The sequence below is a fragment of the Drosophila rhopaloa genome, unplaced genomic scaffold, assembly GCF_018152115.1.
Source record: "Drosophila rhopaloa isolate 14029-0021.01 unplaced genomic scaffold, ASM1815211v1 contig_155, whole genome shotgun sequence".
Taxonomy (NCBI): Eukaryota; Metazoa; Arthropoda; class Insecta; order Diptera; family Drosophilidae; genus Drosophila; species Drosophila rhopaloa.
Genome location: NW_025335034.1, coordinates 10821006 through 10839210, shown reverse-complemented (window position 1 = coordinate 10839210; position 18205 = coordinate 10821006). Strand labels below are relative to the sequence as shown.

Genomic DNA, 18205 nt, shown 5'->3' with positions numbered 1-18205 from the left:
AGTAGTATCCTGTACTTGAACGAACGTTTTAAAAATTTTTTTTTTTTTGTGCATACGGGAACGTTTAATGCAAAAAATGACGTTTTTGGACTCAAAAATTCTTACAAAACTATTTATTTCGGCGAAATAAAAATTTTTACATGAAAAAACGATCGTTCAAGTACTAATAAAATTCATTACGAACATTTCAAAAAAAATTTGAAGAAAATCGGTTCAGTAGTTTTTCGTCAATCCATATCACCGCAAAGTCATTTTAAAAAAAAAACCATTTCGAGATATTCGCGTTTAAAGTTTCAAGTTTGGGTTTGGGCGGGGAGGAGACGCGCGGCTAGGAGCGCTGTAACTTTTTTTCTACTGCTCAAATCTCTATGAAAATTTTGGGAAATATTCTCAAGAAGTTGTTCTTTTTTGAAAATGAAAAAGGTATATACCCCCTTAAACAGATGTTAATACGAAAAGTGAGACCCTAAAATAAAACTACTCAAAATACAAGACTTATACCTGACTCATAATTTTAATAATATTTGTTGGGACCAACTGCTTTTGGACGACCTTCACGGAACTCTTCGGTGAGAAAACTCATTGTAACTGTTTTTACGGTTAAGGGGGTGCTTGCTATGCTTATAATGATTCCTCTCTTGTTAACCCTAATCAATTTGTTTAAAATTATTACTATTGAATTTAATTGTTTCTGAGATAAATTTAGAAAACCACAGTTCTCAATGTACAGTTTTTGAAAAGTTATTGTTTTAAGTTTATGTAAAATACTAGATTAACGCTTTCGAATTTGCGACCCGAAGTTTCATCACCATGGACATCGACAGAATTGTTTTTTTCTATAAATTATTTTTGCTCTTGCAGACGGTAATATAGTTTTAGACAGAAGACACGTAAAGGAAAAATTTTGGACCACGTTAAACATATATCCCTTATCCCAAATCGCTCTAGCCAGGTCCGACTGTCCATTTCTACGCAAACTAGTCTGCTCTCAGTTTTTAGGGTACTTATTTTTTAAAATTAAAATAAATTATAATATAAACAAATTATCAATATACAGACTCCCACAAAACAGAAGTATGAAATAGACTTCTGCATTAATGTACTCATTTGTAGCATAACAGATCTGTACAGTAGTATAGTGTTCTTATAAATACTGCACTCATTCTTTACTGTACAGTATACTATATAGGACAGAAGACGATAGTACAACATTTTCAGTGTACTCACTTCGAGTGAGTACAGTATATGGTTTTAGTCTTCGTGAGTGAACACAACATTTGTCCTTTTTTAAACACGCTGTACAGCTTGTGTGTTGACTGTGTACAACTGTGCAGATGAGTGCAATTAAAAATTGCCACTACTGAAGACATGCTAAATAAACTAATGTTCCTTTATTCCAATATTAATAACTTAAATATAGTTTCTTTACTAACATAAAATAATTGTTATAATTAGTTTTTATTAAAATATAAATAATTTTTAAATTCTTTATTTTATAATAAATACATTTGAAACGAAAATACAAATCAATTTTTTAATCGTATTCTTTCTATGACATACATACACACGAGATCTATATATGTATGTATGTACCAGTCATGAAATTTCACTCACTGTTCAGTAAGTATACTGCACACCAATTTTGCTGTACTCATCAACAGCTGTACAACTATGGAATGAATGAAATCACTGTCAATCAAAAAAGACAATACTACCCTTCTCACTCACACCCAAATATACTCCACTTCAAACGGTACACGTAATGTTTATGCTAAAATGTTTTTATACCCATGCAGAGGGTATTATAATTTTGGTCAAAAGTGTACAACGCAGTGAAGGAGACATCTTCGACCCTATAAAGTATATATATCCTTAATCAGAATCGCGTCCTTAGTTGATATAAGCATGTCCGTCTGCTGTCCGTCTGCTGTCCGTCTGCTGTCCGTCTGCTGTCCGTCTGTCTGTTTCTAACCGAACTAGTCTCTCAGTTTTAAACTTTGCACACACCCTTCGTTCCTTTGCACACAGTATATAAGTCGGAACGGCCGGGATCGGCCGACTATATCCTATAGCCGCCATATAACTGATTGATCGGAAATGCCGCAACTTTGGTGTTTGTAAAGTTAGGAAGTTTGGATTTTCTATGGGTTTTATTTTTGGCCAATCAATCCGACCTAACAAATTACTATCGGAAGAAACTTGAAAACGCCCAATAAATGTGCGCACTGCGGATTATGCAAAGGAAAGATTTGTAGAATTCTCAAACAATTCGTTTCACATGAATATGACAACGATTTTTTTTGGGAGAGCTCCACTAGTTACTAACTGGCAATCTAATCTTGAGTATTTAGTTAGTGAATATTTTGTAAATTAACTGAACGCAATTACGCACTTGTGGCTCTACTCAAGCTATATACATACCACCACTTTACTGTATCTAGCTGCTTTTATCAATAGTTTTAGCTTCTGTAGGTCAATATTAATGGCCTGCTTCGAGTTAATTTGAAAACTTTTGATATTTTTGAATGTTAGGTTCCCTAGCCCTATCACAGCGCCTGTACTTTGATCTAAAAATTGTATCCAGAGAATATCCGTAGTGTTAGACGCATTGAATCCTATTTGACTAAGAACACCTGTGGAACCTTTTACGATACCACCCGATGTATTCACATTGACCGTCATCATATAATTTTCAGTGGTTTTAAAATCCAAGGAGGTTCGCAATTATTGTGTTTCAAATGTCTTCAAGGGCACGTTAGGTCTTCTAGAAATCTGTTTCTCTGTTTTAAACTAGTTTGAGCAGTTTTAACAGAATCTAAAGCTTCCGAAATGATTTTTTCCTACTGTACCTATCTGTTTCCTAAGAACTTGGGAAATGGTGCATTGCGTCATTTAAAAATTAACCTGCATCGAAAATACGGGTTTTAAGTAAATTAATATCATCGGACGACATTTGTCCGGATGCTATGTTATCGCGTTGTCGCCTTTTATTTGAGTTCATGCAACGGTGGTTGAAAAAAAACTAAAGCCCGCACGACTTTGCCAATCGTAATTAAATTCGGCTAATTTTTTTTTTTAGCTCTCGTTTAACTTTCATCTTACCAAATTAAATTTAAAAGCTATGTGTTCCGATAAACCCATACTCACAATTTTTGAGTCTGAGGTGGCGGTGGCCACAACGTCCGTCACCTTCGAAGGTTGGTCAGCGTTGGTCATGAAGTGCTCAACCTTACTCTCAGCGTTGGTTCTCTCGGAGGATATGGCCATAGTGCGAACGTAGTAGGCGTACCATGTATAAGGCGTCAAATCGCCCAATATCGCGGAACCGCTCTTTTCGGGAGAGCTTACCTTCCAAGTATCGTCACAAGGATCGTCATTGCTCTTGGTGGCGTTCTTATATGGATCGATCATATGGTAGAATACGAAACCGATGAAGGCACGCGAGTCCTTAAAAATAACTGTCGCATTGGAAGGTTTTAGTGGATCACCTATCTCCACCTTTGACGAGACCATTACAACGGCGAATTTAGACGAAAGCGTTTTCACTGTGACGTTTAAAGCAGCGGTCTCACCTGTTAATAAAATCAATCATATTAGTATTAATAAAATGAAGGATTAAATTAAATATTTTATTCGTGTTTAAAGAAGATATTTATTTCCAGACTCGATTGAGATTACTCACAAGATCCGCGGTTTCCGTTTGAGTCTGTGGCTACGTCGCGCTTGTCGAAGTAAGTTGGCTTAGAGGCCAGCATGGGCAACAACTTGTTGATTGTAGAAACACACAATTTTGGATTGAAATGAAAGAATACACCACCATTCCTAATAAAAACAGTTTGGTTGGGACTCCAAATCTCCTCCAAGTCTCGGTTCTCCAGCACATACAACGCGAACTTATTTTCACCCGACATGTTACCGGAAATCTCGGTCAGGGATTTAAAGAATTTTAATGATGTCAATCCGTAGGTAAGGTGAACCATTAAAGAGGATTGAATTTTATGGACGGCAGAAAGTGAAGATTCCAATTCATCCATGACGTGGGCTAGGAAAAAAACAAAAAATGCATATACAATAAGAAAGGAATTTCTATGCCTATATTACTGTAAACAATGAAGGTATGTCGATTTTGCTCTGCATTTTTTGCCATCGTTTTTATGGTAGCTATATATTGTCCGATTTTTACAAAACTAATATAGTAAATGATTGATATAGTATGGTGATACAGTAAACTATGACTTCATGTCAAAGGAATATTTTAATAAATAGAAACACAGCAAAATATTTTCTCATTTTCATTTTTTTTTCATTTTGTATTTTTTTTCATTTTTCAATTCTTATGGGAGCTATAGATATAGATGTCCGATTTCACTCCATAGTATTTAAATATTACCAAATCCCAAAGAATCATAATAAACAAGAAAGGAAAGCTATCTTCGGGCGGAGCCGAAGTTGATATACCCTTGCAGAATATTTTGTGAAATATATTCTCCAAAATTACTCATATGATGCATTCTTAATACTCATAAAAAATCCCAACTTCCTAACTTTACAAACACCAATGTTATGCATTTCCGGTCAATCAGTTATATGGCAGCTATAGGATATAGTCGGCCGATCCCGTCCGTTCCGACTTATATACTGCGTGCAAAGGAAAGAAGGGTGTGTGCAAAGTTTCACTTCGATATCTTTAAAACTGAGAGACTAGTTTGCGTAGAAACAGACAGACGGACAGACAGACAAGCGGACGGACAAGCGGACGGACAAGCGGACGGACAAGCGGACGGACAGACGGACATGTATAGATCGACCCTCCTGATGATGCCGATCAAGAATATATATACTTTTTAGGGTCGGAAATGTCTCCTTCACTGCGTTACAAACTCTTGACTGGAATTATAATACCTTCTGCAAGGGTATAACAGCTTCTTGTTTAAGAGCTCAGTCAAAGAAATGATATAAGTAGTTGAATAAAACACATACCTTTGCTGTCACGCTTAATGCTGATAACGAGGGGATCGTCTCCTGTTATTATGGTGCAGCCATGGAAAACCCGCGCCCGCTCCAAACTGTCGATTAAGCCAGAAGTGCACTCCTTCTCGCACTTGCCACCAGGGCAGGGTACGCACGTATTATTTTCCATCTTGTAAGTTTTTGGGCAGCGCTTTGTGCATTGACCCCTATAGGGGACCAAGGCCATCTCTTTGCCTGATTCAAACTTTTTCAACTTGATGCACTCCTCCGCCGTTACGCAACGGCTGTCGTACTGCAAAAAATTAAAATTTTAAATATTTGTCACATTGCGGCGTTCCAAAAAGTGGCTTTACTTGATAAAAGTCTTTCGGACAGGACTCCAGGCAGATATTGTTGAAAGACACATTTCGACAGCCGATGCACCTTTGGTTCCCATTTTTATCTCTGATGCAGCCGCCCAGACAGTCCTTATGGCAGCAAGTGTGCTCATCAAAGCAGTTGTCCCGGCAGTTCGTTGGACAAACTGGACAAGGAAAATATAAGAGAAAGTGCAACTTTTAGGACGAAATTTTCAACTCTTGGGGTAACTCACTTGTCTGGCATATTTTGCTATCCCAGCAATATCGCGTTTGATTGGGCGAAAGCGCTCTACAACTGGCACTCAGCTCTCCGCTGAGGGCTGTGGAATATTGGTCCTCTCCAATTCGCACTTTCCCCGGACACTTAGTGTCCTTGCAATCCTCAGGCTTGGCGTTCCCCAAAATCACAACTTGTGACTCTGTTAGGTTACCTTCTCCCATAATGTGCTTCCAATGGATGGTGTCAGCGAAACATAGTTTCTGATTTTTTTCAATTCGTACACCACCTCGGGTTATTGATCGCAGTTTACTAAGCCCCAAATCTGTAAGGTCCAAATTGGAGTAGACGACCAAGGCATAGGCGTCAAAAAGATATAGGCCCCTAATGACGCTCAGGTTGGGGAAAACCTTTGACAACGAGTGCAGCCCGGATACCCGGTAGACCACAACAAATTCGGTCACCTCGGTTAGTCTTGGAAACGACTTGTTCAGCGGGCTGGCGTCGTTTATTAAGTTGATCAGAAGAAAGCCCTCGATGACCGTACAGTTCTCCAGCTGGCTGAATTGAGACGCTAGGTTTCTAATATCTATCGATTTGCAAGCTGTAAGGTTGGAGGGAAATCTATTAGTTTCTAGCGGTATATTAAATTTAGTTTGTATAAAAAACTTTAAATTTAATTTTTAAGGACCTTGGCCATATAAAAATTGTTCACACAAAAATCTTTTAAAAAATATATTAAGTTACAACGAACAAAAATCGATCTTGAATGAAGATAACATTTTGTACACCATATAATAATGAAATTAATAATAATTTTACAAATCGGGTTAAATTTCGGAAAAAATGAGTAGGTAATGGCAAACAAATTTTCTGTTGAAAATTTCTGTTTTAAGTTAATTATATTTAAATTATGTTTATAACATACGTGTTACATTCTGTGCCAATTGCATAGCTTCGTTTTGTTGGCTCCTAGGCGGACGTGAAAGCGTTGATACCGATAGCGCATTCAATTTATCAGTTATATTGTTTTGAGGCAGATGCTGCGGTTGCTGTTGCAACGCAACTGACCCTGTGCCATGAATGATCAAAAGATTAACGGCTAATATCCAGATCAGACTACTATTCCAAGGATGATAATGGCGCAAGTGGAGAAAACGCTTTTGCTTATCTGGTTGTTGTTTTTGTTGGTGGTGTGGTGTGGCACTTGACAGCTGTTGATTATGTTTTAGTTGTTGTTGTTGGTTGTAATTGTTAGGGTTTAAACTCAGTCTTGTTGTGGCTGCTGACAGTGTTTGTAACAGCAATAGGAATTTTGTATAAATTACATTTTTTGGCTGCTGTTGCTGCCGCCGGCGTCGCTTGTTGAAAATGCCACAATTGAACATAAGCAGCAAAAGAGATTGCAGCGTTCGCAATATATTGTGACAATTGCTGAAAATATTAAATTTTTCGCGCTGCTGTCGATTGTTTTTCAGGCTGCCTTCGTCGTTTTCTTCGCTGGTGCGATTTCCACTGCATTTCAAGCCCCTTTTTTTGCCGGTTGATTCCACTTTAGTTTTGCAAAATCTTTCAAAACCAGTCGGTATTGTTGCTAAACGCAAGGTATTTTTTTTCAAAATGAAGCAACTGTTACGCGCGGCATTATTATTTATTACAATATCGTTGCCACTAGCACTGGATTCACTGCTTATTTTATTGATGCTGCTGCTTCTGTTAGTTTCTACACTGCTTCCCGACATATTATTTGCTTCCACTGCTTGCCGACAGCAACATGAGTCCAGCAACATTTCTTGTCGACACAAAACACAAATGCTGCCGCATGTAATTGTTTTTGCTGCTGCTATTGTTGATAATACATCATCAGTTGTCGTAGCTGCCATTTCGCTTTCTATTTTGATTTTTTCGCGCTTTAATTTACTTTTCGTCGCTTGTCGTTGCATATTGAACTTATTTTGGTGCCTTTATTTGTTATGAACTTTTTTTAATATGCCGCTTTTTACGAGTTTTTTATTTGGGTTTCTATTACACCCCCGCTAAGTGATCATCTTTCCTCCCGCTCTTGCAAACTTCCGTGTCGCTGCTGCAGCGAAAAATCACCCAATACAATATTTAACTTTACTTTTTGTTCTGTTTGTTTTTAGTGGACGCCGATTGGAATGATGCTTCCCTCATTCTTTTTATATGTATTTCGCTTTTGCTCTGTAATGAGAAACATGAATGTTATTTTTTTTGTTAAATTTAAGTTAAAAAACAATACTAATAAAAACAAATATATAAAATTTATTTTTTTTAATTATTAGTACAATTTGTATTACAATTTCAGTCAACAGTTTGCAACGCAGTGAAGGTATATGTACATATGTACATACTAGTGATCAGATTTATAGCTATCTGTTTGAAACTTTCCCAAAAGTTGTCTATAATATGGAATTTCGGTTTTAATTAAATTAAGACCGGACATATACATACATATAGCTCAAATAGGAATATCCAAAAATGGAAAAAAGTAAAAATGAAAAAAATTGCTGTTTTTCTGTTTATAAAAATATTCCTTTGAGATATAGTAATTATTTACTATATCAGAATTACGTTTTTAGTTTTGTCCAAATCGGACAACAATATCATATAGCATTCAGGGCAAAATCGACATATGTAGCTTCATAGCTTGTTTTTAGTAGTTCGGCTTGCCGAAGTTTGTTTGCTTTCTTGTTTATTCAAAATTAAATTTCTGATTATCCCATTAATTTTGTAAGATAATTGATTGATAACAGATAATTGACGAAACAAAACGGCATTTTAACGGACTTTTTGATCAAATATTCGTTAAGTTTTTACTCTACTAAAATTTTATAATTAACGAAGACGGAAGCTATTATGTTAATAGCTTTTATACTGCAAAAATGTCATTTAAAAATAGAAAAAAAGGGATATTTTCGCAGCCTGTAACAATTTTTCATACGGAAGCTAGAAGTTATAGACGTCCGATCGGCAAGCGCTTTTACCCTGATCAAGATATGCTTAAAATAAGACTTTTAAAAATGTATATCAATAGCTTACACACTGCGCGAAATATTCTGAAAAACATCAAATTTGGAACGATTTCACCCTATTTTTCCTATGGGAGCTATTGGATATAGACGTCCGATCATGTATAAAATGTATGTATAAAAAAATACGATTTGGAAAGATTCATGTCAATAGCTTATATACTGCGCGAAATATTCAAAAAAATCATTAAATTTTAACTGATTTCACCCTATTGTTCCTATCGGAGCTATAGGATAAAGACGTCCGATCGCCATGCGCTTTTACCCTGATCAAGGTATGCAAAAAAAAATAAGATTTGGAAAGACTTTTGTCAATAGCTTTTACACTGCGCAAAATATCTTCCATTCTTGCAAGTTATATCCTATCGTTCCTATGGAAGCTATATATGATCTGCGTACACATGTTTTAGGATGATTGTGAAAGTTTCAGATCGCTAGCTTTTAAACTGATCTCGCAAACACTTTAAAACAGACGGACAGACGGACATGGCTATATCGACTCCCCTATTGATCCTGATCAAGAATATATATACTTTATATGGTCGGAAACGTCTCCTTCACTGCGTTACAAACTTCTGACCAAATTTATAATACCCTCTGCAAAGGTATAAAAAGTAACCTACTTTATATACCCTTGCAGTTATTACACTTATAGTTAGTTATAGTTATTATAGTTATAGTTATTAACTATATTACTAAAAACAATAAAGCTATATCAATTTTGGGCAGCTATATAATATTGATAAACTAAAAGTGATATATAAGTACTATATCTCAAAGGAATATTTTGATAAATAGAAAAACAGCAGACTAGTGCGCAGAAACGGACAGACGGACATGGCTAGATCGACCTTCCTGGTGATGCTGATCAAGAATATGTATATACTTTATAATAATACAAGGGTATACAAATATCGAGCATATGATTCGAAAATTTCACTTTTAGAGGTCATAAAATATCTTAGCACGCGAAAAATATAATCGAGCACCAGTATTTGCCAATAGGAGAGCAAAACAGAAATTCCTGAAAATATAATTCGCTGAATAAGTTTAAAGCATAAAGCCTAGTATCCAGATCGACGAAAACCGTACGCCAGTCATGAGAGAGAGCGAGAGGCAAACAGCTGGCGTTCACTTTTCGTCGGGCCTTTTTTTCACGTCGGTCCACAGATCGACGAAAAAAATACCAGAAAATTCCATAGCGTTGCCAGTCTGCGGAAATGAACTTTGGGTGAACTCTAGCGAAAAGATTAAAAAATTTAATCTTTTGGCGTGCGCTTCTCACTGAACATTATAAGAAATGGAGGAAAAAACTCACAAAAGTCGATTGCAGGTGTTTACATGCGAGGACAAAATAACATTAATACTATCTGGGGTGCCTCTTGTCAGAGCAAAATGTTTTTTAGGTCCAGAATGTACGAAAAAACACAGTAAAAGTGCAGCTATGAACTTTAAATTAGCAAATAATTATCAGTAAATTAAAAAAAAAAACTGTTAAATTTAAATTTTATTGTTTTTTAATTTCTTTGTACAGCGGCAGACTTGTCTTGCCAAGGTATTCGATAATATATTTTAAAGGCTCTTTCCCGCAAATACGATATTTGAATTTTAACTGCTTGTCAACAAACCCAGCTGATTGACAGTACGACCGTAGCACGCTTAAATCTGATGAAGTCTCAAAATTTTGGTCACACTGGAAAGATTAAAGTTTTTACGCTAGCGTAATCGTTTGTCGATCTGAATACTAGGCTTAAAGGAAAAGACAAAATGAAGATATTTTGAACATGCAGTCATGTTACCTTCTTACAGAAAATGTAATATTTACTTTTAAAAAATTTGTAAAAAAAATTTATTTTTTAAGAAATTTTAAAAACATTACGCAAACTTTTAATATATTTAAAATATTTTTTTAGTTACAAAAAATATCACAAAATTAACAAAAAATACAAGTATCCATATCATATGATTATATAAATTTAATTGACTCAAATGTTATGTTTTAAGCCTTAAGTCTCTCCACTGTGCGACGTGCCACTCTAACCTTCTCTCTCCAACTCGTTGAAATAAGAGCGCAGCTTGCTAGTAACAACAAATAAAAAATAAATAAAAATAGCAAGTGTGTGAAATAGCGATTGTTTTTGGTTAAGCATTGACGTTAATTTTTTTGTAATGTTATTGTGTTTGCTTTTTTATCTTCGAATGACGCGCGACATTTGTTTAACATTTGCAGCGCAGTCGCGCTGTAAAGCGTAGGAAATATGTAGTAATTTCGAATGTGTGAGTTGTGTATACTTTTACTACGATGTAATTCATCAAATTCTTCGCTTACTAACAGGTGACTTGTGTAAAATTATTTGTATTCACTATTTTTGTTTTTCTGTTCTCCTAATTTTTATGAGTAACTTAAGGCAGGGAAGTGCGACTGCGTGGCAAAGGAAAAGAAAAGGAAAATGAGAAACAGAGAGCGGAAAAAGTTGCTGGTGTTGTAGTTTTAGTTGTACGATTTTCTTTCGCGTAGTTGGAAACGTAGTAGATGTACAACAAGAACACCTAAAAACGAATACAAAAAGATGCACATGCACACGCTTTTATCTCTGCTTTTACTCTCACACGCACACATGCACATGCTCTCAACTAATGGTGCTGGTTTATATGCTTGATTTGTGTTTGTTTTTATTGTTGTTTATATTGCGCAGTAAAAAATTATTTAAACGGCTAGCAAATGTTGCGCTATAAATACATAAACAAATATATAACTAATATAATTAAAATGGTTATAGCATACGCATAAAATTAAAAGTCCCGACTAAAACAAAATCAAAAAATTATACAACTCAATACCAATCGAGCTCTCTTCTCTCGCTCTCTGCACCATAAGCCACGCTGTACTCAAAACTGTGGCTCTCAAACTTTCGCTTAGTATGTTTCACTGTGTTAGTGACCTAAATTCTCTTGACTGTTTATTTTGTATCGTTCAGTTTAACCCAACAATTAAATATAAAAATTTCAGTGGCAAAATTGCCGGGAGAGAAGACAACATTATCAAAAGATTGTAGGGGCCTGATCACAGACTATCTTTTTCGTAATCGGGATTACAAACACATGGAAATTGAGACTGAACGAAACCGGAACTAAAAAAATTTTAAATGTTTAAAAAATGCTCGCACTTATTAATAAACGCACAATATTTTCCAAGAAACAAGTACATACATGTATTGGAAATCCCAACGGTAAGCAAAGAAAAACAAAATTATGTACAGTGACTTACAAGCTTCTTTTCTGCAGACGTACAGTGGCGCACAGCTTATTTCGTGCAGACGTAAACTTAACACTCAAAATCATATATCTGGCAAATTATATGGACTATGAAAAAAATTTAAATGCAGTTATGTTTGGTAGTATTTTGGCATTTATTAAGGCACTTCATTAATTTTAAACTCCTTTAGATATAACTTAAAACTAAGAAAAACTAAAAATAGTGATTATTTTTAGTTCGTGCAAGGAACTTCTGTTTAATGACATCCTCTAATCGAGTTTGCATCGAAAAATCCAACTTTTCTATGGTCTCATTTGGAATCTTGGCCATTCTTTCAAGAGGGCATTTTAAAGATAATTTTTATTAGATTTTGACCTCCTGCGGATGGCCAAATCCAAAATTGCCTTCAAAATTTCAATGACGTTATGGTCTGCTAACTGGGCAGTTCACTACGTTCCAGACAAGCCAAGTCTTCACAATTGCTGCTGAATTTTTAGGATCGTTATCCTGGCAATACCGAAATCGACCGCGTATGCCCAGTTTTTCAGCAGTTTGCAGCAGGTCTTCCCTTAAAATCTGTAGGTACACTCACTCGCATATCTCTGCGTACACCCCAAAAAAATTTCAAAATCTAACTTTAAACCCTAGCTGTTCGGCCATTTATGCATATATTCAACCCATTTTTTTTTTAAACATAATTATAATTTATTGTCTTCATTGACGTATTTTTTTTTAATTATTCAACAGTGTCTTATATTTTATTTTTAATTTTAAACTTAACTCTACCAAAAAATATACCCGCAAAAGTCTGCGTACACCTGTTTAAAACACAAATAATATTATTTTTAGTAACTGGTACGGTATCCTTTTCTCTGCAAAACTTCCGTAAGGCGTCTCGGGATGGAATCCACTTTTTTTTTGTCTCATTTGCAGTAATTTTCCCCTACTCCTCGAGAATCACATTCTTGAGCATTTTTTTGATGTTATCGTGTGTCTTCGGATTTTCCTTTCCAGAAGATCCCAAAAATGCTCATTTGGGGACTTTGGGGAGGTGTTCGCAGCTGATTTATGACGTTATACAGCAGCCAAAGCTTGGTATTCTGCGCCGTATGCTTCGGGTCGTTGTCTTGTTGGAACCAACATTCACTTTAAAGCCCTAATTTTTCAGCACTTTCTTTTAAATTGTTTTTTAATATGTCAATATAGATTTTCTGATCCATTATTAACTCGATAAATACCAATTTTCCAACGCCACTTGCTGCCATACACCCCCACACCATTATTCCGCTTCCTCCTTGCTTTACTGTTCCAACCCAATTTTCTTAATTTGAGGCTTCTCCGCTTTTCCTCTATACCAAAACCTTTCCCTTGATTCCAAATATGCAGAATTTAGTTTCGTCGGGAAATATAATCTTATTCCAGAAGTCTTGGTTTTTGGAAATATACTCATTAGTAAAGGTTAGGCGCTTTTGTCTATTGACTTCCGATATGAGAGGTTTTTTGCGGGCGACTCTGCTATGGTAGTCAGCCTTTTTTATGGTCCGGCGTACAGTATCTTCGGAAACTCTTTTGGAAAATCTATCCTCGACCTTCAGCTTTGCCTGGTGAGCTGTCGTCCTTGGGTTGAGCTGAATAGATTTGATAATATTCCTCTGCTCGCGGTTTATAAGCAAAGGCGGACGGCCAGAACGAGCCTTTGGCAAGATACTTCCAGCCGAGTTGTAGTTATTTATCACTCTTTGGATGGATGAGTGGGTTCTACCAACTAAAGCACCAATTTCTCTATAAGATTTTCCATCCAAAAAACCTTTTAATATAATTTTCCACTCCTCAACAGAAATTTCCTTACCTTTTTGTTCCATGTTGCAATATGCTCGTTATTATAATGAAAGAGTTTCATTTTAACTGCGTAATGTCTATTTTTAGACATTCTAAAGCAGATCGGCGACAACAAAATTAACGGAAATCGCACAATCCTGCATTCCTCGAAGTTGAAAACTGCTGTACGCAGACTTTTGCGCGTACACTTTTTCGTAGTGTTAGGTTTAAAATTAAAAATAAAATATAACCCCCTGTTGAATATTTATAATATTTCTACGTCAATGAAGACAATAAACCATAGTTTTGTTTAAAAAAAGAATGAATAAAATACATGCATAAATGGCCGAACAATTAATGTTCAAAGTTAGATTTTGAAATTTTTTTGGGGTGTACGCAGAGATATGCGAGTGAGTGTACATTTTGCATCCTTGATCCCATCAATAAAAACGAGGTTGCCCCACCAGAAGCTGCCGTAGCTTTTAGGTGTTGCTTTCAAGCTCCGTATTACGAAGAAGAAACAAACATTCTTCTTTTGATTTTGTTTTCGGATAGCGTGTTATTTGCAGAAGAGTCAAAATTTAACCTTTTTGGTTCAATATGTTTGGCTGTGACCTTATACGGAGTTTGAAAACTTTAATCTTTCCATCAGATTTAAGTTTGCTACGGTCGTACTGTCAATCAGCTGGGCTAAAATTGTCAGCAGTTCAAATTCAAATATCGTATTTGGGGGAAAGAGCCTTTAAAAGATATTATCAATTACCTTGGCAAGACAACTCTGCCGCTATACAAAGAAATTAAAAAACAATACAATTTAAATTTAACAGTTGTTTTTTAATTTACTGATAATTATTTGCAGATAGTATTAATGTTATTTTGTCGTCACATGTAAACTCCTGCAATCGACTTTTTTTCCTCCCTTTCTTAAAATGTTCAGTTAGAAGCGCACGCCAAAAGATTAAATTTTGTAATCTTTTCGCTAGGGTTCACCCAAAGTTCATTTCCGCAGACTGGCAACGCTGTGCAATTTTCTGTTATTTTTTCCGTCGATCTGAGGACCGAGGTGAAAAAAAACGTTGACGAAAAGTGAACGCCAGCCTCTCGCTCTCTCTCATGAGTGGCGTTTAGTTTTCGTCGATCTGAGTACTAGGCTTAAGCATTGAAATCGAAAAGCAGTGAAGGAGACATATTAGACCCTATAAAATATATATATTCTCGATCAGGATCGCGTCCTGAGTTGATATAAGCATGTCCGTCTGTCCGTCTGTCTGTCCGCAGTCCGTCTGTCCGCCTGCCTGTTTCTTCGCGAACTAGTCTCTCAGTTTTAAAGATATCGGAATCGGAAATGCTATAACTTTGGTGTTTTTAAATTTAGAAAGTTGGGATCTTCTACGGGATTTATTTTTGGCCAATCAATCCGGCCTACCAAATTTCATGAGGATCAGTCGACTATATCCTATATAATTAATTCTTTGACCGTTACTGCCCGTCACTGTCACTCCCTTTCATTATAAAAGAGTCTGTAAAGGGTAGATATGTCAAATTCAAAAGAAGAATGAGTTTTAGGAATGCATCATATGAATAATTTTGGAGAATATACTTTACAGAATATTCTGCAAGGGTATATAAACTAAATGCACAACATTTGAAGAATATTGCTTTAAAAATTTTAGATTGACTTCCGAAGTTATACAGTGACAAACTTAATTATTGGCACAGCAAGCATGTTAAACTTTGAGGCTATTTTTCTTCTTATAATATGCTGATATTAAAATAAAACAAAATATTTTTAGATAGAATCATTAATTTTATGTTAAATACAAGTGACTTCATTAATTTATCTTTTATAAATAATTTATTAAAAATAAAAAACCAAAGAATGGACCAAATTTGCCTGAACAAAATTATTGGCACACTTGGGTTTTAATTAACTATTTTGTTAAAACTTTATCGATTTGGCCACTTTTTTTTTAATTATCACATTTGCCTCTATAATCTTAATGGTATAATGATTAATTTTATAGCTAAAATGGTTTTAGTGCCTTAAAATAAAGGAAAAGTTGTTTGACTTTTCAAGGTAAAAATAAAATCAACCGCATGTGTCCAAAAATTAAAATTTAATAAGCAGGATCAATGCAAATCGAAAGTCAACATTGGGGAAAGGATGCCCAGAAGCCATTTTTCCCACTCGGAGTCCTTTGCCGCATTTAAAGGACCCACGCAGTTGCAAAATGCAGGGCACACTGGCTAATCCATGGCTTTGAGAGGCCAGGAAAGCGTAAGGATCGTATAAAAGGACAATGTCAACCCCCAGATCTCCTCAACACGTATCGAAGTTGATGATAAGAAGGACTTTGGTAAGGATATTCACCCAACAGCCTTTTTTCAGGCCCTGCATGATGGTTTCTGTCCGCCTGCCTGTTTCTTCGCGAACTAGTCTCTCAGTTTTAAAGATATCGGAATCGGAAATGCTATAACTTTGGTGTTTTTAAATTCAGAAAGTTGGGATCTTCTACGGGATTTATTTTTGGCCAATCAATCCGGCCTACCAAATTTCATGAGGATCAGTCGACTATATCCTATATAATTAATTCTTTGACCGTTACTGCCCGTCACTGTCACTCCCTTTCATTATAAAAGAGTCTGTAAAGGGTAGATATGTCAAATTCAAAAGAAGAATGAGTTTTAGGAATGCATCATATGAATAATTTTGGAGAATATACTTTACAGAATATTCTGCAAGGGTATATAAACTAAATGCACAACATTTGAAGAATATTGCTTTAAAAATTTTAGATTGACTTCCGAAGTTATAGGTAGTTGAACGTAGGTGAGTTAGCTCGTTTTGTATCCGTTTTTCGGGTCGTTTTGAAATTTTGCACACTATTTCTGTTCCTAAGTCCTCAGGTTCCGACGTTTTACTGATTATTTTTCATTTTATAATAACTAATTTTATTTTTTTCTGATGATCCAGTAACAAGTTATGCTGTTCACCGCAAAAACTTTTTTCTTGGGGGCTCCTACGGAGCTTGCCTGCGAACGGCTCATTAATTTTTTTTTTATGAAAATTTGTGAAAACATAGTTTAAATGTTGTACTTTGATATGCTTATATTATCTGACATTAACCGTATCGTGTGACAAAATTCATACCCCCCTCAAACCAATACAAAAATGTCAATCTGCCCAATGCGGAAAATAACAACTAAAACACAGAAAGTCTGAAGTAGCAACCACAACAACAATAAACTTACCAACAAAATTAATGTTGGCATTGACGCAATAACGGGCAGAAAAATGCCAGAGAAGACAGGAGAGAATAAACTGAGCAGACTGGATATCGGAGAATCGCAGGGACTGAGAGCGAGAGCCCAAAGCCAAAAGCCAACAACATTCCAATCCGAAACAAAGTTGCCAGACCAGTTAAGAATAACCGACAACAATGCAAAATAATAACAAACAAGAAAGGAAGCAAACTTCGGCAAGCTTAAGTTTATATACCCTTACAGTTATTACAAAACGACTACGTTTCGATTTATATGCCTATATTACTAAAAACAATGACCATCGTTTCTAAGGCATCTATATGAATAATTTAATTAGAACCGTAATTCCATAATATTTAAATATTATCAAATCAGAAAGAACAACAAAAAAATTAAAAACAACAAAGTTAAAATTTGTCCATTTTTTTCCGTCTCATTCCGACTTATATATAGTACCAGCATAATAAAGACAACTTTTCGAAAAGTTTAAAGCAGATAGCTTTAAAACTAGGGGAGTAGAAACGGACAGAAGGACGGACGGACGGACAGACGGGCATGGATAGATCGACTCTCCTGGTGATGCTGATCAAGAGTATATATATGTCTCCTTCACTGTGTTGCAAACTTTTAACTGAAATTATAATACCCTAATTTTTTTCCGATTGTTATGATATAGTCGCCCGATCCGTCTCATTCCGACTTATATATAGTACCTGCATAATAAAGACAACTTTTCGAAAAGTTGCTTGAAACTAGCTTTAAAACAAGGGACTATAAACGGACAGAAGGACGGACGGACAGATGGGCGGACAGACGGGCGAACGGACAAACAGACGGACATGGATAGATCGACTCTCCTGGTGATGCTGATCAAGAATATATATACTGTATAAGGTCCGAAATGACTCCTTCACTGCGTTGCAAAGTTTTAACTGAAATTATAATACCCGTTGCAAGGGTATAAAAAGAAGGAGAATGAAAGGTACCAGACCAGTAGTGGCATATACAAGTATTTCGTATGCTCCAAATCTTTGGTCAGGTATTTTTTTTTTCGAAATTCAAAAGCGCGATCAGGCCAGACTTACTGGAAATAATAATTTTAATTTCGTAAGTAAGATAAATTGATGCTTTCAAGATTGACGAAGAGTCTGTAATAGCAATAAGGTGTAATAGTCTTTAAAGTCATTACAAAATACTCTACTGGGCTCTCCACACTGCATTTAGTTTCCTATCGAGTCTGACATCGATTGGTTACATCGATTATCCTGTC

General features: G+C 35.7%; 1 protein-coding gene across 1 annotated transcript in view; it reads right to left on the bottom strand.

The window, feature by feature from the left end:
* Positions 1 to 18205, bottom strand: part of LOC108043824 (insulin-like receptor) — a 125520-nt gene that overhangs the window by 15600 nt on the left and 91715 nt on the right. Inside the window, exons 3-8 of the mRNA XM_044457403.1 lie at positions 6476 to 7749; positions 5564 to 6151; positions 5325 to 5494; positions 4981 to 5263; positions 3683 to 4042; positions 3148 to 3572 (exon numbers count right to left, since the gene is read on the bottom strand). Coding sequence (XP_044313338.1) covers positions 3148 to 3572; positions 3683 to 4042; positions 4981 to 5263; positions 5325 to 5494; positions 5564 to 6151; positions 6476 to 7490 — 2841 coding nt within the window. The 5' untranslated portion in view covers positions 7491 to 7749. The remainder of the gene's footprint in view (positions 1 to 3147; positions 3573 to 3682; positions 4043 to 4980; positions 5264 to 5324; positions 5495 to 5563; positions 6152 to 6475; positions 7750 to 18205) is intronic.